Below are 27,790 nucleotides of genomic sequence, written 5' to 3' on the forward strand. Positions count from 1 at the left end.
CTTACCCTTTGCAGCTGTGAAATAATCAGTCTTGTGTCTCGGTCGTGTAGGTACAGAGTTTGCTTCTGCAATCATTGTGTTCGTGTTGATGACGGCTTCATAAGATTTCCATTTTCTTGTTTCTGCAGCTGCGCAAGTTATTTTGCCTATGTCATGGCCGAACTTTAGGCCTACGGAGAAATATCGCTGGATATTTTCTCCCTAGATTAACAGACAAAGAAGGGAAGTCATGCTGTATCACAGGATGCGCCACATTCATCTGTAGGCAATGGTGGATGTGAGGAATGGTCAGCCAAAGTGTCCATGCTGATGTTACTGTCTCTCCCTCCCTCTATCTCCTCCTACCCTCGCACCTCTCTCTCCCTTGTCTCTTCTTTAGTCTCCCCCCCCCACCCCCTACCCACCCCCTCCTCCCTGTGGAAAAAGTTGTGTGGGTAAAGCTTTTTCTACTAGTGGGGCGGCTTAGCCCACATGTTCAAAAGAATTGTGCATTTTGTTATACAAGCACCAAATTTGGCACAAATGTACATTGATATGTTGCGAACATTTTCAGATATTGGGCCACTTGAAATTCTCTCTATATGTCCGCCATATTGGATTTCAAAATGGCCGCCACTTGAAATCTACATTTGCTATTATCTGTGGACATAATGCAGCTATTGACTTGATTCTGGTGTCTAAATGTATGTTTTTGGGGGCAAGGAATCCAATGGTACCAATTTCAACTTAATATTATCTATCACAGTCTGTTATATAATTGTATTTGGAAATTAGCTAGGCAAATATTGGATTCAACACAATACTTTGAAAAGAATGCCTCAGTTCTGTAAATGTCTTATGTATAATACTGACATGCTACATGGTCTAGTATCTGAGGCTAGGTGTATACTGACATTCTACAATGGTCTGGTATCTGAGGCTAGGTATATACCGGTACTGAAGATACGTGTACATAAACAGTGTGATGTTAACAAGTTCAGCATTGCCACAAGTACATGTATGTTGTTGACTCATCGTCATGTCAGTGCAGTCCCCTTCACACACACAGAGGGCTGTGCACTGAAGGGCAGCCTTTTTGCACTTGCAGCGCCTCACGCACCCTTTCTTGCACTTGCAAGAAACCAGCCAAATGCAGCTGTGAGCTGCCTCATGTAGCCTGGTCCAGTAAGGTGTGTACTGTCCTTCTTCAGTCCTTGACCAACCCCAGTTGGTTGGTGGAGGGAGCTCTGGTGCTGGCAGCAGTATATGACCCCACACATGTCCACCTTAAAACACTGCCCTCTAGCTCTTGACATGTTCCTCCAGAGCTGTGTTCGTTGGAGGGTTGAGCTGCACATTGTTCTTCCTTGCGAAGATTCTCCTCCTGGCCTTGTCAATGTCTCTGCATTTGCTGGTTCGATCATACAACAGGATCACGAACCTCTCGATCATGCGCATTGCATCGTCTGGTATGTCACGCGGTGCAGAGGACAGCAGCAGCAGCGCCTCAGTGAGTTCTGGCAGTACCGTCCAGACTGCCTACGCAGTCTTCTTGCCACGTCTAGCAAAACTAGACACAGTGTCGCATCCAGTTAGAGCGTGGAATATTGGCAGTGCACGAGCCTTCTCTCGTCCCAATCCAGCTGCTATTTCGTGTGCTGCTAGGTATCGGAAACTCTGGCCTGTTCCGAATGCCAGCCACAGTTTGTCTCCTGGTTGCCAGGGACACTGCCAGCACCACAAAATCGGTGTTTACAGTCCGGATGAGTATTGCATGGTGTCTGATCCATGCTGGGCTGCGTGAGATACATGCAGCAACATCCGACTGTCAGCTTCTTCATGGTTACATGGGGCGAGTGAGGTCAGATCTGGCAGTAGTGGCTTGCTGAGCACTGCCTCTCCATCAATAATGACGATCGAGTACCTTGTCCTCCTGGTCAAACCATTCCATGAGAGCTGCTGAGAGGAACCTGAACAGCTCGGTCTTGTTGCTGTCCACTCGTAGGAAGTTCTGCCAGTTTTCTGGTATGGCTGCGGCAGCCACCACACGTCTCCGCACGCCTTGTCCCCGCTTTGCACGTGTACTACCTTTCAGTGAATCAGCAAGGTAAGTATCCCAGACCAGATCCAGGCGTGACACTGTTTGCTGCTTCGTGGACATATATGGGATGACGATCTGTTGTGCATACTCTTCAAAGGCCTTTGAAGCAGCCGGCTTCAGCATCTGGACGATGGCTGCTCCATCAAGCACAATACAGGTCGTGACAGGAGTCTCTGTCTTTGCGTCGGAGACTTCTTCCAAGCATGTGAGGAGATCACTCTTGGTACCAGTGCAGAGGCTTCCACCATCAGACAATGCAGGAGGACATGCCTGATTCTCGTGACGAAAGAACTCCTCAAGGTTTCCATCCCTCGTCTGGCAGCCAATGTACATGCGTTTCTTTCTTTATTTGGTGTTTTACGTCGTTTTCAACCACGAAGGTTATATCGCGACGGAATGTACATGCGTGCGAAGAGTTCACGGTCATTCTTAACGGAGGCGAGCTGTTGCTGACCTTTGCTCTGGCTTCTTGGAGTGGAAGTGCTGAACACCTTCAGCTTGTTACGAGGAATGGGGTCGTCCACTGCCTTAGTTCTGTCCAACAGACACTCTCTGGTGAAAGCCTCGAACTGCTCTTGGTCAATCCTCTTGTCATTCATCACGGTCTCCACGGCAGCAGGACCTGCGATCTCCTTTGTGTCCAGTTTGACTACATCCTCACTCTCCTCCTCGAATGGGTTGCCCATCTCCTCTATGACACCAACGAGAGAGCGAACATCTTTCACAAATGAGGCCTGTACACTTGGCGTCTGATCATGAGGACGTGTGTCTGCTGTTTGCCGTCTCCAGTGTTGGTTCCCATCCTGGAATTCTTCGATCACCCTGGCAACTTCTGGTCCCGCAACCATCCAGCGACGTAGAGCACTAGGGTTGTCAGTGAGCCCAACTGCTCCACCGTCTCAATTGATGCAGCCATTATTCTGCTCATGTGCCTGGTCAATCGGGATTGAAGAGAACACCCTCTGTGTTTTCTGAACGGTGAAGTGGCTTTCCCTGAATTTCCTGGATACATCTGGGTGTTTGGTGGTGAGTTCGGCCATGTCCTTCAGGTGCACTGGTATCCACCTAGCATCGTGGGTGTGATCCAGTGCGTGGAACCAGTGGACCAGCTGTGTCAGAGCATCGAGGTACATCATTAACGATCCCTGCCTGAAAGAACACACATACACTTGAACCAACAGTTCTAGTTCCAGCACGGTGTTATGGAGTGGTATAGCCCTTATTGCGCCAGATGTTATGGTCCTTTATTGGCCGGTTTCTAGACAATCATAAATGCCTCTACACCACTCTATAAATTTAGTATTTGTTTACAGGCTTGAATGTAATCTGAATAGTTGTCCGCTACAGTAGCTTTCAAGGCACAAGCGCACACGCACTCACACACGCAAAAACCTGGTGTTAAATGGATCTTGACACTGCCAAGACTAATTATTATTAGTTTACAAAGCTTTTTACATCACAAAATCATTTCCGGCTTCGACCAGTACCCTAGGCCGACAACACCGCAAGAAACTCTACAGTCCAAGACGCAGACACCTTTTGGCTCAAACAAAGCAGCTTAACAGGTAAGACGAATAGGTATTCTACTGTACGTTACCCTACTGCCATCTTTCGGCTTTCAAGATGTTGGTATGGCTGTAAGTCCTTCAGACGCCTGACAAGGGTGCACCAGTCCTCACGACACCGCGACCATTGCTTGACGTAGTCCTTGATCCTTCCAGTTCGTCTCGGCGGCTAACTGTAGAACCCTGCCAGCTCTCCATGCCATGGTCATGTCCACAAGCCGCAGTTGACTGGTTCAGTTCAGCCTCCGGCGATGAAAACCCCCCAGTTGGAACACTGTAAAGTTTATAGTCCATAAATCAACTTGTCTTTAGTTTCTTTCACTCGCACAATAAAAATACTCACTCGTCCAACATATTAAGCTGCATGAGCCAATATAATTATTTACACGTTAATTCCTGTTTTCTAAAGCCAAGAAAACGTTACGTAAAACCCTCACATGTTTAAGCAGTGTAGCACAATAGCTTAGGCCTACACAATAACGTTAAACACAGAACCAGTCACTCTTCTCACATACGACAACATGACATGAAAATATAACCGGTTTCAAACATACCTCAAAAGAGTGTAAAGCCAACATTTAGTACAGTCGCCGGCCTGGCATGAATATGAAAATGGAAGATATCACGTAGACTGATAGGGAAAGTTCGTCAGTCTTCATCCTTCTTCAGTCAGATACCTAAAACAGGAGCCCGTCTGCTAACGTGTTACGAAAAACATGAGTCGAGCTTGGCTCCTTGACGGCGACTGATTTTACAAAGTCGTTCTTGCTATGACATTGCCAGTGAGCTGTCGTCTGCATCACTTGCACGTGAAAAACCTTGTCGGTTACACACAGGTTCCACTGCGGTCAACGTGACGGTATGCAGCCTATAGCCCTTTCCAATGTCTGACCATCGCTATAGTCTATTCTATTTACAACAATACACATTACCAAAAATACGAGTAAACCGCTTCGTAACATCACCCCCTTTCCTCAAAAGAAAATGAATTGTTGAAAAAACGATGAAATTTTCTGAATCTCGATCAGAGATTATCCAAAAAGTCAAAAGAATTATATACAGGCGTCATGTTCAGAAGCTGTTTAAAAAAATATCATGAACGAAACTCGAGTAAGACCTTGGCCTTGCAAGAATATACCAGTCAACACATCAAATCAAAAATCAAATCAAATCTGAAAATGTTACTGGACAAACAGGACAAACAAAACAATCATTCACACCCGTGTAAGCGCACGTGCCTTGAGATAGAAAACAATACTGCTAAAGGGTCAAACAAACAAACACTATTGGGCGCCATTTGTTATGGAGTGGTATAGCCCTTATTGCGCCAGATGTTATGGTCCTTTATTGGCCGGTTTCTAGACAATCATAAATGCCTCTACACCACTCTATAAATTTAGTATTTGTTTACAGGCTTGAATGTAATCTGAATAGTTGTCCGCTACAGTAGCTTTCAAGGCACAAGCGCACACGCACTCACACACGCAAAAACCTGGTGTTAAATGGATCTTGACACTGCCAAGACTAATTATTATTAGTTTACAAAGCTTTTTACATCACAAAATCATTTCCGGCTTCGACCAGTACCCTAGGCCGACAACACCGCAAGAAACTCTACAGTCCAAGACGCAGACACCTTTTGGCTCAAACAAAGCAGCTTAACAGGTAAGACGAATAGGTATTCTACTGTACGTTACCCTACTGCCATCTTTCGGCTTTCAAGATGTTGGTATGGCTGTAAGTCCTTCAGACGACTGACAAGGGTGCACCAGTCCTCACGACACCGCGACCATTGCTTGACGTAGTCCTTGATCCTTCCAGTTCGTCTCGGCGGCTAACTGTAGAACCCTGCCAGCTCTCCATGCCATGGTCATGTCCACAAGCCGCAGTTGACTGGTTCAGTTCAGCCTCCGGCGATGAAAACCCCCCAGTTGGAACACTGTAAAGTTTATAGTCCATAAATCAACTTGTCTTTAGTTTCTTTCACTCGCACAATAAAAATACTCACTCGTCCAACATATTAAGCTGCATGAGCCAATATAATTATTTACACGTTAATTCCTGTTTTCTAAAGCCAAGAAAACGTTACGTAAAACCCTCACATGTTTAAGCAGTGTAGCACAATAGCTTAGGCCTACACAATAACGTTAAACACAGAACCAGTCACTCTTCTCACATACGACAACATGACATGAAAATATAACCGGTTTCAAACATACCTCAAAAGAGTGTAAAGCCAACATTTAGTACAGTCGCCGGCCTGGCATGAATATGAAAATGGAAGATATCACGTAGACTGATAGGGAAAGTTCGTCAGTCTTCATCCTTCTTCAGTCAGATACCTAAAACAGGAGCCCGTCTGCTAACGTGTTACGAAAAACATGAGTCGAGCTTGGCTCCTTGACGGCGACTGATTTTACAAAGTCGTTCTTGCTATGACATTGCCAGTGAGCTGTCGTCTGCATCACTTGCACGTGAAAAACCTTGTCGGTTACACACAGGTTCAACTGCGGTCAACGTGACGGTATGCAGCCTATAGCCCTTTCCAATGTCTGACCATCGCTATAGTCTATTCTATTTACAACAATACACATTACCAAAAATACGAGTAAACCGCCTCGTAACACACGGTTGCCCAGTAGTGAAAATGGGGGATGTCTTCTCCTCTCTGGCAACACCAGTCTTCAAACTCGGGAAGGTCCTCTGCATCCCTGGTTTCTCCCAGACAATAGTGCTTGTAGGCACGGTGTTGCAGGATATACAGTCACTGCTGCAGTCACCTGATGTGCTCTTCTTGTGCACAAGACATGCATGGGATGCTCGCAGGAATGAGTCTGCTGTCCCTGCTGTCGCAATCTCGGCTAGCACAAGTGCTTGCACCCAACCACTCCCTTGCAGCCAGTCCCCCAGTGTCCTCAGTGCCGCCATCTCCTTGTGGAGGCCACCAAACATCACCACTATCTGGTCTTCACCATAGCTCTTCACCACCACCACCACCACCAGAATCAAGTCAATAACTACATTAGATCACATCCATTAGATCATACATTACATACATACATTAGATTCATTACATGGCCGCTTCACGATCTACATTTGACATTATCTTTAAGATAATGTCAAATATAGATCGTAAAGCAGCCATGTAATGTAAAGCAGCCATTTTGAAATCCAATATGGCGACAATTACTTAACAATACCAAGTGGCAATTAGTACCATTGGATTCCTCTCCCCAAAAAACATGCATTTGGATACCAGAATCAAGTCAATAGCTGCATTATGTCCACAGATAATAGCAAATGTAGATTTCAAGTGGTGGCCATTTTGAAATCCAATATGGCGGACATATAGAGAGAATTTCAAGAGGCCCAATATCTGAAAATGTTCGCAACATATTAATGAACATTTGTGCTAAATTTGGTGCTTGTATAACAAAATGCACAACAGGTTTGCTATGCTGCTGCACTATACCCCCCGCGGGTTAGGGGGAGTCCCATATTGGTTGGGACAAGAAAGAATTTACCCGATGCTAACCAGCATGTCGTAAGAGGCGACTAACAGGTTCTGTTTCTCCTTTTACCCTTGTTAAGTGTTTCTTGTATAGAATGTGGTCAATGTTTGTAAAGATTTTGGTCAGGCAGTATGTAGGAAATGTTACGTCCTTTGTACTGGAAACATGCATTCTCCCAGTAAGGTCATATATTGTACTACGTTGCAAGCGAGCAATTTTTTGATTAGTGCTTTTGTGAACAAGAAACAATTAACAAGTGGCTCTATCCCATCTCCCCCCTTTCCCCTATCCCATCTCCCCCCCCTTCCCCCGTCGCGATATAACCTTGAATGGTTGAAAACGACGTTAAACACCAAATAAAGAAAGAAAGAAAGAAAGAAAGAAAGAAAGAAAGAAAGAAAGAAAGAAAGAAAGAAAGAAACAAACAAACAAAGAAACACAGAAACACAGAAAGCTTTTTCTGGAAATGTCCTGTATTATGTCTGTACATTTCAAAAAATTTTTAGACATAAAATCAGCAATTGGTCATGCCGTATTTTGCTTTTTGAGTCACTTGAGAAAAAGTGACTATGTAATCGGTCAGTGTTAGTCTGTCCGGCCGGCCGTCCGGCCGGCCGTCCGGCCGTAGACACCACCTTAACGTTGGACTTTTCTCGGAAACTATCAAAGCGATCGGGCTCATATTTTGTTTAGTCGTGACCTCCAATGACCTCTACACTTTAACGATGGTTTCGTTGACCTTTGACCTTTTTCAAGGTCACAGGTCAGCGTCAAAGGAAAAATTAGACATTTTATATCTTTGACAAAGTTCATCGGATGTGATTGAAACTTTGTAGGATTATTCTTTACATCAAAGTATTTACATCTGTAGCCTTTTACGAACGTTATCAGAAAAACAAGGGAGATAACTAGCCTTTTCTGTTCGGCAACACACAACTTAACGTTGGGCTTTTCTCGGAAACTATAAAAGTGACCGGGCTCAAATTTTATGTGAACGTGACTCATTGTGTTGTGAATAGCAATTTCTTCCTGTCCATCTGATGCCTCATATAATATTCAGAACTGCGAAAGTGACTCGATCGAGCGTTTGCTCTTCTTGTTGTGACTGGTTTCATACTAACAAATGTCAGGGGATATAGCTCAGTTGGTAGCGCGCTGGATTTGTATTCAGTTGGCCGCTGTCAGCGTGAGTTCGATCCCAGGTTCGGCGGAAATTTATTTCAGAGTCAACTTTGTGTGCAGACTCTCTTCGGTGTCCGAATCCCCCCCCCGTGTACACTACATTGGGTGTGCACGTTAAAGATCCCACGATTGACAAAAGGGTCTTTCCTGGCAAAATTGCTTAGGCACAGTTAATATTGTCTACCTATACCTGTGTGACTTGGAATAATAGGCCGTGAAAGGTAAATATGCGCCGAAATGGCTGCAATCTACTGGCCGTATAAAATTTCATCTCACACGGCATCACTGCAGAGCGCCTAGAACTGTACCCACGGAATATGCGCGATATAAGCGTCATTGATTGATTGATTGAACAAATAGAACAGCGCATTGAACTAGGTTTAACACTGAACTTGTGTTAGAGTTGCAGCTGTAAATATCAGGCAGTGTTGATTTTGATTTTCAGACTCAGTCGAGCTGCAGATGGACTTTTTCCTGGTTGCCCTGCTGCAGAAGAGCATTGACCTGGTGATGGTGTTTCTCAACGATCTCAAGGTCTCCGACAAGTTCATGGACCACTTTCACATGGGACGGGTACTACAGCTCTATGCACAGGTACTTTGTCAATACTGCTTTTATTATCAGTGCTTCAAGGTAGTCCTTAATTGAGCCAGAAGTTGCATTCGCGAAGACTTACCAAAAGGTCAGTGCTAAAGCTTTGTGCGGCCAGCTTGGTGAAGTATACTTCGCATGGTCGTCAGTGCTAAAGCTTTGTGCGGCCAGCTTGGTGAAGTATACTTCGCATGGTCGTCAGTGCTAAAGCTTTGTGCGGCCAGCTTGGTGAAGTATACTTCGCATGGTCGTCAGTGCTAAAGCTTTGTGCGGCCAGCTTGGTGAAGTATACTTCGCATGGTCGTCAGTGCTAAAGCTTTGTGCGGCCAGCTTGGTGAAGTATACTTCGCATGGTCATCAGTGCTAAAGCTTTGTGCGGCCAGCTTGGTGAAGTATACTTCGCATGGTCGTCAGTGCTAAAGCTTTGTGCGGCCAGCTTGGTGAAGTATACTTCGCATGGTCGTCAGTGCTAAAGCTTTGTGCGGCCAGCTTGGTGAAGTATACTTCGCATGGTCATCAGTGCTAAAGCTTTGTGCGGCCAGCTTGGTGAAGTATACTTCGCATGGTCGTCAGTGCTAAAGCTTTGTGCGGCCAGCTTGGTGAAGTATACTTCGCATGGTCGTCAGTGCTAAAGCTTTGTGCGGCCAGCTTGGTGAAGTATACTTCGCATGGTCGACTTCGCCCAGTTGAGGACATCTCTTTATTTCCCAGCCTTTCTTCTTTCTGCTTGTGTGTTTTTATGAGTGTGTCTGTCTGTAAGTCTGTCTGTCTGTCTGTCTGTATGTCTGTCTGTAAGTCTGTCTGTCTGTCTGTCTGTCTGTAAGTCTGTCTGTGTGTCTTTTTTTTATCCCTTAATTTAAGACTTTCTCCCTCCCTTTTAAGACCTTGTGTTTTCAGGTTTTCTGTTCATAACGTCTGTAAATTTAAAGACTCTTCTCTTTTTCCAGACATGAGTTTCACAGGTTATTTTTAGGTCTTAAAAATAGAGTTCCACTGTACTCCTGTTGCATTTTATTTTCAGAGTAGCTTGAAACACGTGACCAAGCTGAAGAAGACGTCCAACTCTTCCAACTCAGAGGACCAGACACAGCAGGAAAAGCTGGTCGACATCAGGAAAAGGCTGAGGAAGTTGTTAAAGAAGTTGACTGTGTTTCCAGTGCGCTGCATATGTGAGGGCTGTCCTAACTGTGATACTAACAGTCACACAGGTCTGTACTAAGTGACGTGTCCGTCTGTATGTTAAGCTATGATCACACACTACCTATGTTGTGTGAGAGGGCTGTCCTAACTGTGATACTAACAGTCACACAGGTCTGTACTAAGTGACGTGTCCGTCTGTATGTTAAGCTATGATCACACACTACCTATGTTGTGTGAGAGGGCTGTCCTAACTGTGATACTAACAGTCACACAGGTCCGCACTAAGTGTCTATCTCCATGTTAATACCATTGATCTGACCGTTTGGGTGGACTTTCTTGCAGAGTTGACGAATCTAATTATTCTGGGGAATCCAGTGAACCTTAATCTAGATGCGCATTGAAAGCAAAATCTCACCATAAGAATGGTAATTCATTGAATCGGAGTGAGTGAATCAGCTTCAGAGCGCCTCTTCTGTCCAGTGCAGCAGACAAAAAGTAGTCCAGAGGCCCTGTCTGTCGGCAATGCAGATATCACCCTCTATGACACAGCAGATATCACCCTCTATGACGCGGCAGATATCACCCTCTATGACGCGGCAGATATCACCCTCTATGACGCGGCAGCCCAGTAACTGCAAAGCAGAATCTTATGGTATGACTTTGGGAGCTATCTAAGGTTTTTGTCTTTGGTATACCTTTAAGATATGGTCGAGACACTGTAGTAAGTATACTGCTGCTTATAAGCTAGGTCGTGCTGGCCAGAAAAGAGTGACTGCTGACATAGTCAATGAAAGAAGTCAAGTAAATAATGACAAGTTCATGGCTGGGTTTTGTTCAATGGTTTCATTGTTTGTGTCTGTATGGTATTGGTGAGTTGTACTGTTATTCACTTATATTGTGCTGATGTTGGCCTGGCCCCTGACCCTGACCCCTGAGTGTTGCGGTGTGCAGAGAAGGAGCTGAGACTGGAGCGGACATGTCTGTATGGTATTGGTGATGTTGGCCTGGCCCCTGACCCTGACCCTGAGTGTTGCGGTGTGCAGAGAAGGAGCTGAGACTGGAGCGGACATGTCTGTATGGTATTGGTGATGTTGGCCTGGCCCCTGACCCTGAGTGTTGCGGTGTGCAGAGAAGGAGCTGAGACTGGAGCGGACATGTCTGTATGGTATTGGTGATGTTGGCCTGGCCCCTGACCCTGAGTGTTGCGGTGTGCAGAGAAGGAGCTGAGACTGGAGCGGACATGTCTGTATGGTATTGGTGATGTTGGCCTGGCCCCTGACCCTGAGTGTTGCGGTGTGCAGAGAAGGAGCTGAGACTGGAGCGGACATGTCTGTATGGTATTGGTGATGTTGGCCTGGCCCCTGACCCCTGAGTGTTGCGGTGTGCAGAGAAGGAGCTGAGACTGGAGCGGACATGTCTGTATGGTATTGGTGATGTTGGCCTGGCCCCTGACCCTGACCCCTGAGTGTTGCGGTGTGCAGAGAAGGAGCTGAGACTGGAGCGGACATGTCTGTATGGTATTGGTGATGTTGGCCTGGCCCCTGACCCTGAGTGTTGCGGTGTGCAGAGAAGGAGCTGAGACTGGAGCGGACATGTCTGTATGGTATTGGTGATGTTGGCCTGGCCCCTGACCCTGAGTGTTGCGGTGTGCAGAGAAGGAGCTGAGACTGGAGCGGACATGTCTGTATGGTATTGGTGATGTTGGCCTGGCCCCTGACCCTGACCCCTGAGTGTTGCGGTGTGCAGAGAAGGAGCTGAGACTGGAGCGGACATGTCTGTATGGTATTGGTGATGTTGGCCTGGCCCCTACCCCTGACCCTGACCCCTGACCCTGAGTGTTGCGGTGTGCAGAGAAGGAGCTGAGACTGGAGCGGACATGTCTGTATGGTATTGGTGATGTTGGCCTGGCCCCTGACCCTGACCCCTGACCCTGACCCCTGAGTGTTGCGGTGTGCAGAGAAGGAGCTGAGACTGGAGCGGACATGTCTGTATGGTATTGGTGATGTTGGCCTGGCCCCTGACCCTGACCCCTGACCCCTGACCCTGACCCTGACCCCTGACCCTGACCCCTGAGTGTTGCGGTGTGCAGAGAAGGAGCTGAGACTGGAGCGGACATGTCTGTATGGTATTGGTGATGTTGGCCTGACCCCTGACCCTGACCCCTGACCCCTGACCCTGACCCTGACCCCTGAGTGTTGCGGTGTGCAGAGAAGGAGCTGAGACTGGAGCGGACATGTCTGCACCCCGTGCAGGAGCTGTTCCTGTGGACGCTGCACGAGCAGAGCGTGGAGATGGCCGTCATCTTCTGGGAGAGATGTGATGTGAGTCACACCCACAGCCCTTCCACAGCATGTAGACATCCAGGCTTCATGGCTCACGACTCCTGTCAACATTCACAGATTTAAGATTTCCCCCCTTTTAAGACCTTGTTTTTTTTCAGACTTTTTGTTCATAACATCTGTAAATTTACCTCATTTTTAAGACTCCCTCCTTTTTAAGACCAGACTGTCACAGACTGTTGGAGGTCTCAAAAAGGAGGTTCCACTGTATTACTGTTCAGCTTCATGTCATTGGTAGCCTCACTGTCAGGGGCCCGCAACTCTTCCACAGTGTGTTGAAAGGACAGCTGTTAGCTATGTGTGTTGAAAGGACAGCTGACAGCTGTTAGCTATCTGTTTTGAAAGGACAGCTGTTAGCTATGCGTGTTAAAAGGACAGCTGTTAGCTATGGGTGTTGAAAAGACAGCTGTTAGCTATGTGTGTTGAATGGACAGCTGTTATCTATGCGTGTTAAGGACGGCTGTTAGCTATGTGTGTTGAAAGGACAGCTGACAGCTGTTAGCTATGTGTGTTGAAAGGACAGCTGACAGCTGTTAGCTATGTGTGTTGAAAGGACAGCTGTTAGCTATGTGTGTTAAAAGGACAGCTGTTAGCTATGTGTGTTAAAAGGACAGCTGTTAGCTATGTGTGTTGAAAGGACAGCTGTTGGCTATGTGTGTTGAAAGGACAGCTGTTAGCTATGTGTGTTGAAAGGACAGCTGTTGGCTATGTGTATTGAAAGGACAGATGTTAGCTATGTGTGTTGAAAGGACAGCTGTTGGCTATGTGTGTTGAAAGGACAGCTGACAGCTGTAAGCTTTGTGTGTTGAAAGGACAGTTGTAAGCTATGTGTGTTGAAAGGACAGCTGTTGGCTATGTGTATTGAAAGGACAGCTGTTGGCTATGTGTATTGAAAGGACAGCTGTTAGCTATGTGTGTTGAAAGGACAGCTGTTAGTTTTGCCTGTTGTGTGTTGACAGGACAAGATAGCAGCAGCGCTGGTGGCACAGAAGGTGTTCAAGGCGTTGGCCAAGAAGAAGAGCGACCCTGACGACAAGTGGCAGCTGGAGGAAGGACAAAAGTAACTTTCTCCTTTCCTTCTTGTTCTCATCAGCTTGTACAGTGGAAGCCTCTTTTAAGACCTCAACAAGTAAGAGAAAACTGGGTCTTGAATAGGAGGGAGTCTTTGAATGTGGCTACATTTACACAGCTTTTATCATCACAACAGGTTAGTTTATGGTACATTTACACAGCTTTCATCATCAAAACAGGTTAGTTTATGGAACATTTATGATTATTGACAAAACTAAACATTCACAAATAGATCGACTTAATGGTCTTTTTAGTCAATCGATGTACAAATGAAATTATTATTAAAAAAAAAAGTTTTCTGTTTCATCACTACTTATGTACCATTTACAATGGTCACATTCATTGTGAAGGTGGTCTGTCCTAATTTTAAAGACTTTCCCGTTTCATCCCCACTTATGTACCATTTTGAATGCGTTTAATTTTCATCTGTGAAGGCTTATGTACCATTTTTAATGCGTTTAATTTTCATCTGTGAAGGCTTATGTACCATTTTTAATGCGTTTAATTTTCATCTGTGTTGTGAAGGCTTATGTACCATTTTGAATGCGTTTAATTTTCATCTGTGAAGGCTTATGTACCATTTTTAATGCGTTTAATTTTCATCTGTGTTGTGAAGGCGGTTTCAAGCCCTGGCGATGGAGACGCTGAGGAGCTGTCAGCACATGGACGAGCTGGCCACGGAGGGGTTGTTGACCAAGCCGTGTCCATGGTGGGGGGGCGTGTCCGTGCTGCAGCTAGCCATCATGACCTGTAACCGCCAGTTCATGACGCAGACAGCCTGCAAGGACATCATGACGCGCATCTGGCGCGGCCTGCCCCCGGTCAGTTGGTGCATGTGTGTGTGTGTGTGTGTGCATTGTCATGCGTGCGTGCGTGCGTGTGTGTGTGTGTTTTTTCACAACTTAAGCAACCATTTATAATTGAATGCGCTAAGTAACTTCGAGTGTTTGCTTTTCTTGTTAAATATTGTGCCCTCTGCTAAAAGTGTACTTGTGTTTGCTGATTCAGCTGATTGATTTTTGTTATGATGCATATCTGGAAACGTGTGCCCCCTGTGAGTGTGTGTGAGTGCGGAATGATTTTGGTTACGACACACATGTGGTGAGGAATAAGACCTGTGAATTTATATGTAGACACATGGGCTGGGTGATGTTTTGTGTTAAGTGGCAGGGACACTGTGAAGGCCGTCACGCAGAGAGGGAAGTTGGAAAACATAATGCTGTCACTTCTTGCTATCCCTGCTCTTACTCATCACACCCTAAAATCTCATCCAAACGTCTGTATTGGAAACATACATACAGATCATATTATGAATGTTCTATTAATTCTGTACAGATGTTATTATGGATATGTTCTATTATTGCATTTCATTTCCCTTGTTTCAGAGTGACCCCAACAGACCTGCCAGGTAAATGCTAGTCTTTGGTCAAACTAAGTTGTAAAACGTGTGTTAAAACTCGAATTCTTTTCAGTGAAACTCGGTCAAGGTTAAGCTTAAGCTCTTACAAGCAGAAGAAATATAAGAACATGCCTCTGTGTGTGACAGCTTCCTGAAAGTTAGCCAGTTTTAATGGCTGTGTGTAGACATTTTCCAATGAACTTTGACAGATGTATACTCCCCAACAAGTAAAGTCCAGGGCTCCCCATAGCGCACGTCCCTGCGTCCTATATGCACTAGAAGCCGAAAACACATACTTGAAATATATGGAGGGGGTCCCTGGACGCACTAGATTTTAAAAGAGCGTGTCCCAGGACGCACTAAATGTCCTTTATCGTGCGTACCGTAGATACCATTTTCAGACTGCAATCGACACTTCGCAGTACACTGTACGTGACCACAATGTTTTATAAGTACACTGGGACTTTTTGGCTTTTGGAACCTTGGGACCCTCTAAAATACTGCAGTGGGGGTCCATGGACCCTCTAAAATGTAAAAGTGGGGGTCCCGGGACGCACTAGGAAAGTCAATACATAAATCATACTGATCTGTTTTGTTTAGCTTCTATCTGAGAGGGATGAGCAGCTCCAGATTGTATCTCTGCAGGGTTTTGGCACACAAGTGTATATGTGTAGTTTTATGTGTTCATAGTTTTATGTGATTATACATTCGTTGAGTGCATCACACAGTTTGACGGAGACATGCATACAGATCATGTGTGTTCTGTGTGTGTTTATATGTTTGTGTGTATCTGTGTGTGTATATCTGTGTGTATATTTGTGTGTGTGTATTTGGTGGAGCTAAGCATGTGTGTGTATATCTGTGTGTATATTTGTGTGTGTGTATTTGGTGGAGCTAAGCATGTGTGTGTATTTACAGACCCTGTGAGCTGGTTGACAGTGAGGTTGACGCTAACTGCTGCAGAAAATTCTTCCACTGCTCTCCTGTTGCCAAATATAGGTTTAATTTTGTGAGTTGATCATTCTTTCATGGTTTCTTTCTTGCTTTCTTTCTTTTCCTCTTTTTTTTTGGGGGGGGGGGGGTTGTCATTCTTTTTTGGCTCACCTGAGTAATCAGTGAGTGTTAGTAATGAGCAGTATTTGTATGGACACGTGGCCAGCCCGCTGGCCCTCTGTGAACAAAAATACTAACCTTGATGTTTTTACACCCCCGGTATAGGGGTGTGTATAGGATTCGCTCCATGTGTTTGTTTGTGTTCGCATATAGATCTCAAGAATGAACGGACCGATCGTCACCAAACTTGGTGAACAGGTTCTATACATTCCTGAGACGGTCCTTACAAAAATTGGGACCAGTCAAACACACGGTTAGGGAGTTATTGGTGGATTAAGATTAAGATTAGGATTCGCTCCATGTGTTTGTTTGTTTGTTTGTGTTCGCATATAGATCTCAAGAATGAACGGACCGATCGTCACCAAACTTGGTGAACAGGTTCTATACATTCCTGAGACGGTCCTTACAAAAATTGGGACCAGTCAAACACACGGTTAGGGAGTTATTGGTGGATTAAGATTCTACAAGGACTTATAGAGGGAGATATTAATGGTCAAAGGGAAATAACCTCAGTTGGTGGCAGTGAGAATGGTTATTTCTCTTTGACCAACGGGGGTGTTTTTCCTACCTCGGGGGAATTTCTTGTTTCAGATGTTTTTGAAACACACTTCTAGGGATTGATTAGGCCCGGCGCTAACCTATGTAACTTCAGCAGGACAGACGACGCACTGCAGATTATTACAGCCCCGCTACACGCTGCATGAAAAGAAAACAGGCCAAGTACTCGTCATAATCCCTACCGCGGCATCAATAATTTGCAGTGCGTCGTCTGTGCCGCTGACTCTGCGCAGGTATAAGTTGGCCCTTACTGTGATCAAAAAGTTAAGGGGTGTGTATAAAGATGATGAAGTGTGTGTCAGGTGATGCAAGCAGCACTGCTTGACTACAGGCTGCTGTGCACAGTTTATGCTGCTAATCATTCAGCATGCAAGGTGCAACATGTGTGTGTTTTAAGTACAGTGTATTTGTTTTATTATCAAAAACCTAAAAGATTTGTGCAGAGTCAGTGCTGTGTGTTTTAGTTTATGCAAGCAATGTTCCTAGCATTGTGGAGCAAGAGGGTGATATCTGACAGTTCATAATGCTGATCATCAAGGATGGAAGAGTTTTTTGTGCACAGTGCATTCTATGGGGTATCAAAAAACTGACAGTGATTGTGTGTGTGTGTGTGTGTGTGTCAGTTTCTGCAAGCAGTGTTCCTGGGGTTGTTCAGCTACGGCCTGTTGTCGGACTTGGGCCACGGCATCACCCCCATCTTCATGGCTCTCATCGTCTGGGTCTTCGCCGTCACGCTCGAGGAGTTCAGACAGGTGCGACACAACCCTGGCGTCAAAATCAAGAGTACTGGTCAAGAAACAAAGACGCATAAAGCAATTGAAAACTCTGACTGTCCTACGTCACAGCTTAGTTTATCTCCACCTTAATCTGCCCATAGCAAACTTGAAACTCTTTTCCCAAAAATCAGAATCCACGTCACTGTGTCTGTGTGCCACTGGTGTCACAAGATAAGTCACGGTAATCAGATAAGTCATGATAATCAGATAAGTCATGGTAATCAGATAAGTTATATTATCAGATAAATAAGTCATGATAATCAGAATCCAGTGCACTGTCTGTGTGCCACTGGCGTCAAGAAAGTGTCCAATCGTTTATCTGTAAATCTGGTCGTTTTTGTTAATTTGACTCCGTACACATATCCATGCCACCAACCCTTATTTTATATACATTTTTCAATTATATATTCAGCGAACTACTGCTTATTTGCCACTGGATTACAGTTGACAATGTACTATGTATATTCTTTTTGTATGCGCTAACCACCTTCATCTTTCATATGTACCTACCATTCTTTCGTCCCACCTCCACCCTCCCCATCTTCCTCCTGCTAGCTTTTTCCTGTTCTTTTTGGTTTGCTTCAACTATGCTGTTGACCTAGATAGTTCCATAGTTTATAAGTAATGTTTGTCCGACATCATATTTTTGTTAATTTGTAACTACGTAGGGCGCGTAATATAAGCGTCCGCTTGAGTTCGTGTCCCTATTGTTTATCGTTGTATTGTTGTACCATGTTTGATTTAATAAAACATTGTTTAAACCAAGAGACAAGTCATGGTAATCAGATAAGTCACGATAACCAGATAAGTCACGATAATCAGATAAGTCATGATAATCAGATAAGTTATGATATTCAGATAAGTCACGTCAATCAGATAAGTCATGATAATCAGATAAGTCACCATAATCAGATAAGTCACACTGGCTGTGTGCCACTGGTGTCAAGAGATAAGTCACAATAAGCAGATAAGTCACAGTAATCAGATAAGTCGTGAGAATCGGATAAGTCACGATAATCAGATAAGTCATGATAATCAGATAAGTCATGATAATCAGATAAGTCATGATAATGATAATCAGATAAGTCATGATAATCAGATAAGTCATGATAATCAGATAAGTCGTGATCATCAGAATTCACGTCACTGTCTGTATGCAGCTGGTGTCACGAGATCCGGTGGTGAGCAACAAGAGCACCAGGGCCAGACACGGTCACGGGCCGCGGAGAAAGGTCAAGGCCTACCTGGCTCAGGACTGGAACCGCATCGACGTCGCCACCATCCTCCTCTTCTGGTTGGTTACTTGGAGTTCATTTCACACTTTTTTTTTCTGGCATTTTGTTGCTTGGAGTTTTATATTGTAGTTTTCTTCAGGCAATTTTTCAAACTAGATAAACTTTTAGGCTGTCAGCATCAAACAAGTCTTCCTCCAAGTAAAAATGTTGATGTGGAAAGAAGAAACTTTATTGCTCTCTCTCTCTCTCTCTCTCTCTCTCTCTCTCTCTCTCTCTCTCTCTCTCTCTCTCTCTCTCTCTCTCTCTCTCTCTCTCTCTCTCTCTCTCTCTCTCTCTCTCACACACACACACGCACGCAAGCACACTCACACACAGTCAAGAATGCACACACACAATCTGTTACACAGTAGCAACATCACTGATGACTTGGCAACCACCTCTTTCTGTCACACTCAGTTGTCTGACTCAATCATGCAATCTTTGAGAAGTGTGTAACCTCCCTTTAAGCCCCTGAACAATCTGCGAAAATCAGGTCTCAAAATGAAAAGAAAATATTAATAGAAAAAATGAACGTCTTTAAAAGGAAGAAGCCTCAGATTGGAAGGTCTTATAAGGGGGGTTTCCACTGTATAAAGATAAGAGTGAAGAGAAAACTTTTGTGCGCAGGTTTGGCATGCTGGTGTTTGCACCCTACTACGAGCTGCATGTGATTGGTCGCATCCTGCTGAGCTTCGACGTCTTCTTCTTCTTCATGCGGCTGTTCCAGATGCTGATGGTGTTCGATGAACTGGGACTCATGCTGGTCATGATCTACAAGATGGTCAGTCTGCCGCTCTGCCATTTTCTTCTTCTTCTTCTTCTTTGTTCATGGGCTGAAACTCCCACCTTCACTCATGTTTTTGCAGGAGTGGGTTTTTACGTGTATGACCGTTTTTACGCCGCCATTTAGCAGCCATACGCCGCTTTCGAGGGGAAGCATGCTGGGTATTTTTGTGTTTGACATGGATTACAGGATCTTTTCCGTGCGCACTTGGTCTTGTGCTTGCGTGTACACTCGAAGGGGGATAAGGCACTAGCAGGTCTGCACATAAGTTGACCTGGGAGATCAGAAAAATCTCCACCCTTAACCCAACCAAGTGACTGCAGTCGGGATTCGAGCTCAGACCTTCCTATTTGGAGCCCAATGTCTTATCAACTAGGCCACTGCGCCCGTCTGCCATTTTCTTCAAAATAGGATCAATATTTATATGAATATTATATGATAGGCACTCAAGCTGGTCTGGAAGAGTTTTATTTCATTCAAAAAATACCCGTGTGACCTGGAATAATAGGCCGTGAAAGGTGGATGCAGCGCCTATAGGCTGTTGATCTACTGGCCGATGTGAATGCGTGATATATTGTGTAAAAAATTCCATCTCACACGGAATAGGTAACATGCGCCTTGAGTCGCCTTGTGTGCTGAGATATGTGCGCGATATAAATCCTCGTAAATAAATAAAAATTGATTGAACATTAGATTTCCAGTCTTTGAGCCATGTGATGTTAGAGGCTGACTAAAAGTCATATTTAGGCGGCTATAGCCAAGACTACAAAAGAGTGCATGTTTGTTTAGAGTTCTATCAATCTGACAATAAAGGATGGTCACCCACTATCCATGCTGCCTAAGGAGTGTCATGTTTGATGTATGATGGGATGTGAAGTTTGTGGAGTAATGTACAAGTCCATGAGAGAAAACGTGCTTCTTCACAAAGCAAAACCGGGACTGCAGACAAAAATAAAAGTAAAACATTGAGAAGGTCGGTCCTGTTTTTGTTTTTTTGTCCAACACGTCTTCGCGATAAATGCAAATTCGCTATATAGTGGAATTACCCTGTATTTCAACGGCTGAGATTGCACAAGTTTCTCCACCTTTCTTCAATATCTCAGCTGTGGGTTAAAAACACTGTATATTTCTTGTGACCTTGGCATGGTGTCGGAGACATTGAGAGACGTGTTATCTGCGTGTTAACAGATCAAGGACACGCGTAACTTCATGATCATCATGCTCATCTTCGTGTTGTCATACGCTGTGGCGTCAGAGTCACTGCTGTACCCTGAGAGCGACCTCACGTGGTCACGACTCTTCCACATTCCTCGCAAGGCATACTGGCAGGTGTTTGGAGAGCTCAGCTTGGAAGAGATCGAAATAAGAGGTATAGTTGTCGGCATTTCTGAATCCTGCCCATTAGTTTTTGTGTGGGAGTTAGTGCAGTTTCCATGGTTGGTTGGTTTTGGTGGGTTTTTTTGCTACAGTGGAACCCACTTTCAAGATTGATTCAAGACTCCCTCCCCCCCCCCCCCCCCCCTTCTTTCTTTGATTTCCTGTTCATAAGCTTTGTAAATTTTCAAGATTCCCTTCATTTTGATACCTAATATTTCTCAGATTTTTGTCAGCGTGTCTTGAGTGTCAGAAGTATTTTTATTAGCACCTTGCAGTTGTTTGTATTCTATAGTTAAGTCTAATGTTGTCTGTGAATAACGTAGCTTCTATTTTGTATTTGATACTGAATTGCATATCATTTTTCTTCAGTCTTGCTTATGAATAGCAAAGCGTTTACCTTCAATGTTGTGAATGAATAGCTAACCGTTTGTCTTCAGTGTTGTTTCTGAAAATGGACTCAGTACAGCGCTTTGAGCGGAGATCAACTTTGGATACATACACTCTAAAAATATGATTTATTATTATTAGTATTTTGTTTTTAAATTTAAATAGACTCTGCTGTACCAACATTGTTTCTGTTCAATATAGCACTAAGGTTCGGTCCATTTAGAGACAGATTCGTGTTTGGCGTGTAAATTAAGTCTCCATAAACTATTGCACTATGTTGGCACTGTTTGTCAATATAACACTTACCTCGACAGTACTATTCTTGCACATTATCTATTATAGGCCGAAAAAATTGGACAAAACGCTGCGTGGGTACAATTATCTCCCATAACCATGCGCCACCGTGGATCCCAAGCACTGTCTGAGTGCTTCCCCCTTACAGGATGTAGGTGGCGCGTCCTCTTTCTTTTTTCGCGCGTGACAGTAGGCTGTGTTTCTGCTGCGCTCCCGGATTATTTTGGATTCTAGAGTCTTCTTTTCTGTGTGGATTACCACCTGTTGGATTTTTGTGTGTTATTCCACTTCTGGCTTGAGGCTACGTTGTTTTTCTTCCAACTTGTGCCTCCGTTGTTGTGTGGCGGACTCGGCGTGCCTACCGTCCTACTTCGTGGTGACCGGTCGTCTGCTTCTCGTTTCGCCTCATTCACTTGAGTATTGACCTAATTTTCTTTGAATTTTGTTAATTCTCGATTTTTTAAGGGTACGTACAGGGCGAGGTAGGATGTCTCGTCTTGTTTTGGGCTCTGGTTCTACGGAACCAGAGTCTGCCGGGGGCAACCCTTCTCCGGGCGCACAGCGTCATGTTTTGCGCACGGACAGGGGGACCTTTCGGCGCTCCGACTCTCCCTCCCCAAACGCTTTGCGTTTGCGGCGAGGGAGGGCGGAGAAAGCCTGTTTGAGCAAGCTCAATGCGAGCTTGCTCAAACAGGCTGGGCTTGAACCTGGGACTTCGGGCGGGGCTGCGCCGTCGAAGGTTCGGGGAAGGTCGAGGGGAAAGAAAAAGCGTCTTTCTCCTTCTCCTTCCGTGGAACACGCTTCCCCCCCTTCGACGCCGTTGTCCGGCCCTCAGTCTCAGGCTTCAGCTCCTCCCGGTTTCAAGCCTGGGGGGAAGGTTTCCTTCTCCTCCCTGGCTCGAATCCGGGGGCGGGTCGATTCCCAACCCTCTTTGGGGGTTGGTGAATCTGATCTAGGGGCTACGGGAGAGACTCAGGTTTCGACTTCTTTCTTTTCCGGTGCCTCTCCTGTGCCCTCCTCGGTTTCCACCGCTGTGGAAGCCAGGAGGGACACGGGTCCTCCTCTGAACTCCCTCGCTGGGTCGTCTACTGCTGTTTCGACAGTAGTCTCGGACTCATGGGGGGGGAGATCGGAGGAGATGACGGGGTCTATGAATTCCCTCCCCGCTGGGGTTGGGATGCGAATTGACCCCGTTCAGGGCGGTCCTGTGGGGGCAGGGGTTTCAGGCATCGTGCCTACGACCACTGCTACTACGGTTCCCTCTGACGTCCGTGTGACTGGTGGCTGTCCCTCTATGAAACGCTCCGGCCGACTAGTTACTGGACGTGGAGGTGTTCGACAGAACGTGGTACTTCTGTCGAATGGTCAGGGCGACGGGAACATTGTTTCTGTTGCTCAGACCGACACCTCCGACCGGACCGTCTTGACCCCACGCCATTCCTTAGCGTCTGGTGTTCGGGTGACGGATGGTCCGGACCAAGGGTCCGGAACGGTCCAGGCTTACGGGTCGGGATCGAACCGGACCCACGGGTCCCGACTGGACTTGACCTCCGGGTTTGGTCCGGACGGGACCCATGGTACGGGACCGTACCGGACCTTAGGGTCCGGTGCGGGACAGTACCTCTGGCCCTTGCCGGACCCCCGGACCTACGGGTCCGGATGGTACGGTACGGGACCAGTGGTCCGGTCGGGACCGGACCACCCGACCACCTCTGTTGGTCCGGGTGGTCTGGCACCGAACCGGAACACACCGGACCACCGGACCTACGGGTCCGGATGGTACGGTACGGGACCAGTGGTCCGGTCGGGACCGGACCACCCGACCACCTCTGTTGGTCCGGGTGGTCTGGCACCGAACCGGAACACACCGGACCACCGGACCTACGGGTCCGGATGGTACGGTGTTTCCACGTCCGGACCGAACCACCCGAACACTTTTGTGGGTACGGATGGTTCTGTGCCGAACGGGACCTCCGGATGGTACCGGACCGGACCGGACCACCGGACCGGACCGGAACACCGGACCACTCGACCGGACCGGACCGGACCACCCGACCGTACCGGATCGGCACCCCCGACCGGACCGGACCATTTCTTTTCTGATCAGACCCGATGGGTCCCTGTTCAGTCTATAAATGGCGGGGGTTCGTTGGCTGGACTGACCCAACAGTCGCAGGGTTTTTGTTGTTCTCTCCCTTCGGCTGCTGGAGACGTTTCGTCTTTGGGGCAGGGGTCTTCGCGGCCTCTTGCTTCAGTGGGCGTTTCGTCACAGTCTACTTCATCACTTTCGGCTCCTCCCCCTCAAGCTTCCTACACTCCTGCTGTTGAGGAGTTGTCGGGAAGTGAAGAGGAGAGTGAGTCAGAGGACGATGGGGAGGAGGATCAGGGTCGCCCTGAGGTTAACACTGATCCTCTACCCTTGCCGGTTTCTGATGGAACTTCCGAAGCTATGCTTCGTACTTTCCAACAGTACATGACAGACATCACGCGGCGTCTTGACGCCACGGATGCCTCTCTTAAGCGTCTGTCGTCTAGTGTTCCCAACCCTTCGGTTGACACACAGGACGTGGAGTCTGAGGACGAGAGGCAGGAGGCTCTCCCTCGCACAGCTAGAAGGACGTTTGAACAGTTTCAGGACGTCCTTCCCTCCGACGCCCTCTCGTCCTTGGAGTCCGCTTCGGCCCGGGCGCGGGAGGCACACGCCGCGTCTGCCGGCGGCTCGTTTTATGAACGATCCGGCCGCCAGCAATTCGCGTTCCACCCTAGTCTTAGTGCCACGGTGGAAGCGGCAGCACATCGCCTGAGGAGTACAGATTCACGTGCAAACGCGACCTATGTTCCTCGGGAGGACGCGGATTCAGTGCCGTGCTTTCCTTCGGGAGGCGCACCTCCACTGTTTCCTCGTGTCCAATCTGTTTCGTCCCTCCCTTTTCCCTTTGACTCTCGAACTCTCCCTTTCCAGACTTCGAGTGTTCAGGGTGGGGCTGACGGTGATGTGTTCGTTGGGGAGGTGCCTTCGGTCAAGAAGGTGGAACTGAGCTCTGCTTCGTTCCACAATCTTGAGGCCACCGTTTCTTCCATTGTCAAGGCCCAATCACAGGCCTTGACATGGATGAGCACGCTGTCCACACTGTTGGACCCTCCCGATCGGGCAGAGTCCGATTCCACTCGGGTCCTTGACACGGTTCGAGTGGATCGGGCTTTGCATGCCGTGCGATCGTGCCATTGGAACACGGGTCCACTTGTTGGCCCTGTTCCGTGATCATTTTCTGGCTACTTCTTTAGTGCCTCCGGATATGAGGAAGAGTCTGAGGAACACGTTTCCTCAGCCTTCTTCCCTTTTTCATCCGGGCACTGTCCGTTCTGTGGTGGAGTCCACACGCCAGAGGAACACTGATTCTCTGATGGTTGGCCTCGCTGCTTCGGCGACGTCGGCGGGGAGTAAGAGAAGTGCTACAGTCACCTCCAGCTCCCAGCCTCAGAAGAAGAAGAAGAAGAAGCCAGTTTCACTGCCTCCTTCTTCCTCCTCTCAGGCGCCTGTCGCGTTCCCCCCTGCGGCCCCGGCTTCTCGTGCTCCCAAGCGCAAGAAGAAGGGTGCTCAGACAGGTAAGGGTAAGCAGCACCACCAGGGGGGTGGTCGCAAGCCTGCGCCTGCCCGCCAGCAGAATTTTCAGTGAGTCCCGGCCCTACGTTGACGCCCCCTCAAGTTGCCCCTCTTTCGTCCGTCGGTTCCCTTTTTCGGGCCCGCGACATGTGGGACAGACTGGTCTCCAACCAGTTTATCTTGAGGGTGGTGGGGTCGGGGTTTTCTCTACCGCTGTCGTCACAACCTCCATTGTCCGCTCTACCTTTGACGTTCCCCCCTCCTCGAGACCCTGCCAGATGGCAGGCTCTTCAAGACGAGGTGAACTCGTTGGTCGAGAAGAAGGCTGTCTACCCCCTTTCTCAGCCTTCTCCGGGGTTCTACTCCCGCCTGTTCACCGTCCCCAAAAAGGACGGCAGGTTCAGGCCGGTGTTGGACCTCTCCACCTTGAACTTGTACCTTCGCAGGTGCAAGTTCAAGATGGAAACCCCTTCGTCGGTCCGGTTGGCCATCCGGCCAAACGATTGGGCCACGTCTGTGGACCTCCAGGATGCTTACTTCCACATCCTGGTGGCCCCGGGGTACCGACATCTGCTCCGGTTTGTTTGGGAGGGCACAGTGTTCGAGTTTCGGGCCCTCCCATTCGGCCTGTCCTTGGCCCCGCTGATTTTTACAAAGGTGGTCAAGGAGCTGGCGGCGTTGGTCAGAGCTCAGGGTGTGCGTCTGCGTCAATATTTGGACGATTGGCTCACCCTGGCCCAGTCTCGCGATCAATGCCTCCAACACACCCGGCAGGTCCTGGAACGGACCCATGCTTTGGGGTTCCAGATACAGTGGCACAAGTCAGACCTCGTGCCAGCCCAGCAGTTTTGCTACTTGGGGATGGCGTTCGACACAGTGCTTTACACTGTGTCTCCCTCCCCGGACAGAATCCTCTCCCTGAGGCGAAAGATCCTCTCCATTCAGGCTTGCCGCGCTGTTCCTCACAGGCGGCTGGCGGAACTGTTGGGTTCCATGGAGTCTGTCGCTCTGCTGCTGCCCCTTGCAAGGCTACACAAACGTCCCCTGCAACGGGCAGTAGCAGATCGGACTTCCAGGCCTCTCGATTACACCGAGTTGGTCCAGATCGGGCCTTGGTTTCACGAGGCTGTAGTCCAATGGCTGGACCCGATCTGGCTCAACTCTGCGGTGCCTATCCAACCGAGACGGCCGTCTCTCTTCCTGTACACCGACGCTTCTACGCGGGGTTGGGGGGCCCACCTGGACCTGCACGAGGCCCAGGGGGTCTGGACCCAGGAGGAGTCCCTCCTACACATCAACTTTCTAGAGTTGGAGGCGGTTCGTCGGGCTCTGCTGGAGTTTCGCCTCCTGATTCGGGATCAGGATGTGTTGGTCCACGGGGACAACACCACATGCCTAGCTTACCTTCGCCACCAGGGGGGCACCAATTCTCGGTCCCTCTCCCTGTTAGCGGAGGAGATTCTGCTCTGGTGCCAGACCAATCAGGTCCGGATGTCAGTCCAATTCGTTCCGGGGAAACTGAACGCCCTGGCCGACATTCTCAGTCGGGGCGATCAGGTTCTCCCCACAGAATGGACCATCGCTCACAACGTTCTACGGCGTCTGTGGGCAAGGTGGGACCGTCCTCTGATCGATCTGTTCGCAACTCGATTCAGCGCTCGGCTTCCCAGGTACGTCAGCCCCTTTCGAGACACGAATGCGTTCCACGTGGACGCATTCACTCTCTCGTGGAGGCTCCTCGATGCTTACGCCTATCCCCCGACATCTCTGATTCCGAGGGTACTGGCAAAGTATCTGCAGGAACGGCCAAGACTGATTTTGGTCGCGCCTTACTGGCCAACAGCTCCGTGGTTTCCAGATCTTCGCGGTCTCACCCACGTAGACCCTCTACCTCTGAATCTGGACGGGGGAAGTTTGCTCCAGCCTCGATCAGGCCTCCCTCATCCACGTCCAGAGAGTCTGTGCTTGACCGCATGGCTCTTGTGCGCTCCAAACTGCTTGCACTAGGATTTCACAAGAGTTCAGTAGAGTTTTCCTTGAACGCTAAGAGGCGATCAACTAATCAGCTCTATGACTTACGCTGGAGAGCTTGGGCCTCCTTCGCCTTGTCCAAGGGGATAAAGCCGCTTTATCCCTCAACACAGGACTTGGCCAACTTCCTGGTGGAAGTGTATCAAAAGAAGAGTCTTTCTTCTAAGACTCTTCTTGGATACAAATCTGCCATCACTTCCACGATTGCGGCTGCTACTGGTCGCAGACCTGAACACTTGATCAGTTCCTCCCTCATTGCTAATGTCCTTTCGGGTATTAGCAATGCAGCGGTGTCTAAACCTCGGGTTTCATTTCCCAAGTGGGATGTCTTCCTGGTTCTCAAACTCCTGCGTAGCAAGGAGTTTGAACCCCTGGCAGGCATTAGTATCAAGTTCCTGACTTTTAAGACTGTGTTCCTCATCGCTTTAGCCACTTGCCGTAGACTCAGTGGTATTCAAGCTTTGAGTGGCCTGGAATTTGACATTGAGTTCACCACACATCAGGTGACGTTGGCTTTCCTACCAGACTTTCGAGCCAAGAATCAGAATGCCTCGGAGTTGTCCAAACCAGTAGTCATTCAAGCCTTGGCTCCCACTCTTGAACATGATGACCCTGATCGCTTCCTCTGCCCAGTACGTGCCCTTAGAGTGTACCTGGATAGAACACGTAGCTTTCGGTCTTCTAAGCGGTCACTGTTTGTCTCGCTTAATCCG

The 27,790-nt window shown here is 47.6% G+C and overlaps 1 protein-coding gene across 1 annotated transcript in view; it reads left to right on the top strand.

Moving 5' to 3' along the window:
• LOC138952632 (transient receptor potential cation channel subfamily M member 8-like) overlaps positions 1-27,790 on the top strand; it is an 86,473-nt gene that overhangs the window by 38,561 nt on the left and 20,122 nt on the right. Inside the window, exons 13-23 of the mRNA XM_070324334.1 lie at positions 8,785-8,933; positions 9,952-10,138; positions 12,279-12,391; positions 13,369-13,469; positions 14,097-14,301; positions 14,866-14,888; positions 15,798-15,888; positions 17,174-17,302; positions 18,487-18,620; positions 19,228-19,381; positions 20,573-20,753. Of these exons, the coding sequence (XP_070180435.1) occupies positions 8,785-8,933; positions 9,952-10,138; positions 12,279-12,391; positions 13,369-13,469; positions 14,097-14,301; positions 14,866-14,888; positions 15,798-15,888; positions 17,174-17,302; positions 18,487-18,620; positions 19,228-19,381; positions 20,573-20,753 (1,467 nt within the window). The remainder of the gene's footprint in view (positions 1-8,784; positions 8,934-9,951; positions 10,139-12,278; positions 12,392-13,368; positions 13,470-14,096; positions 14,302-14,865; positions 14,889-15,797; positions 15,889-17,173; positions 17,303-18,486; positions 18,621-19,227; positions 19,382-20,572; positions 20,754-27,790) is intronic.

Source organism: Littorina saxatilis, linkage group LG17 (assembly GCF_037325665.1).
Source record: "Littorina saxatilis isolate snail1 linkage group LG17, US_GU_Lsax_2.0, whole genome shotgun sequence".
NCBI classification, from domain to species: domain Eukaryota; kingdom Metazoa; phylum Mollusca; class Gastropoda; order Littorinimorpha; family Littorinidae; genus Littorina; species Littorina saxatilis.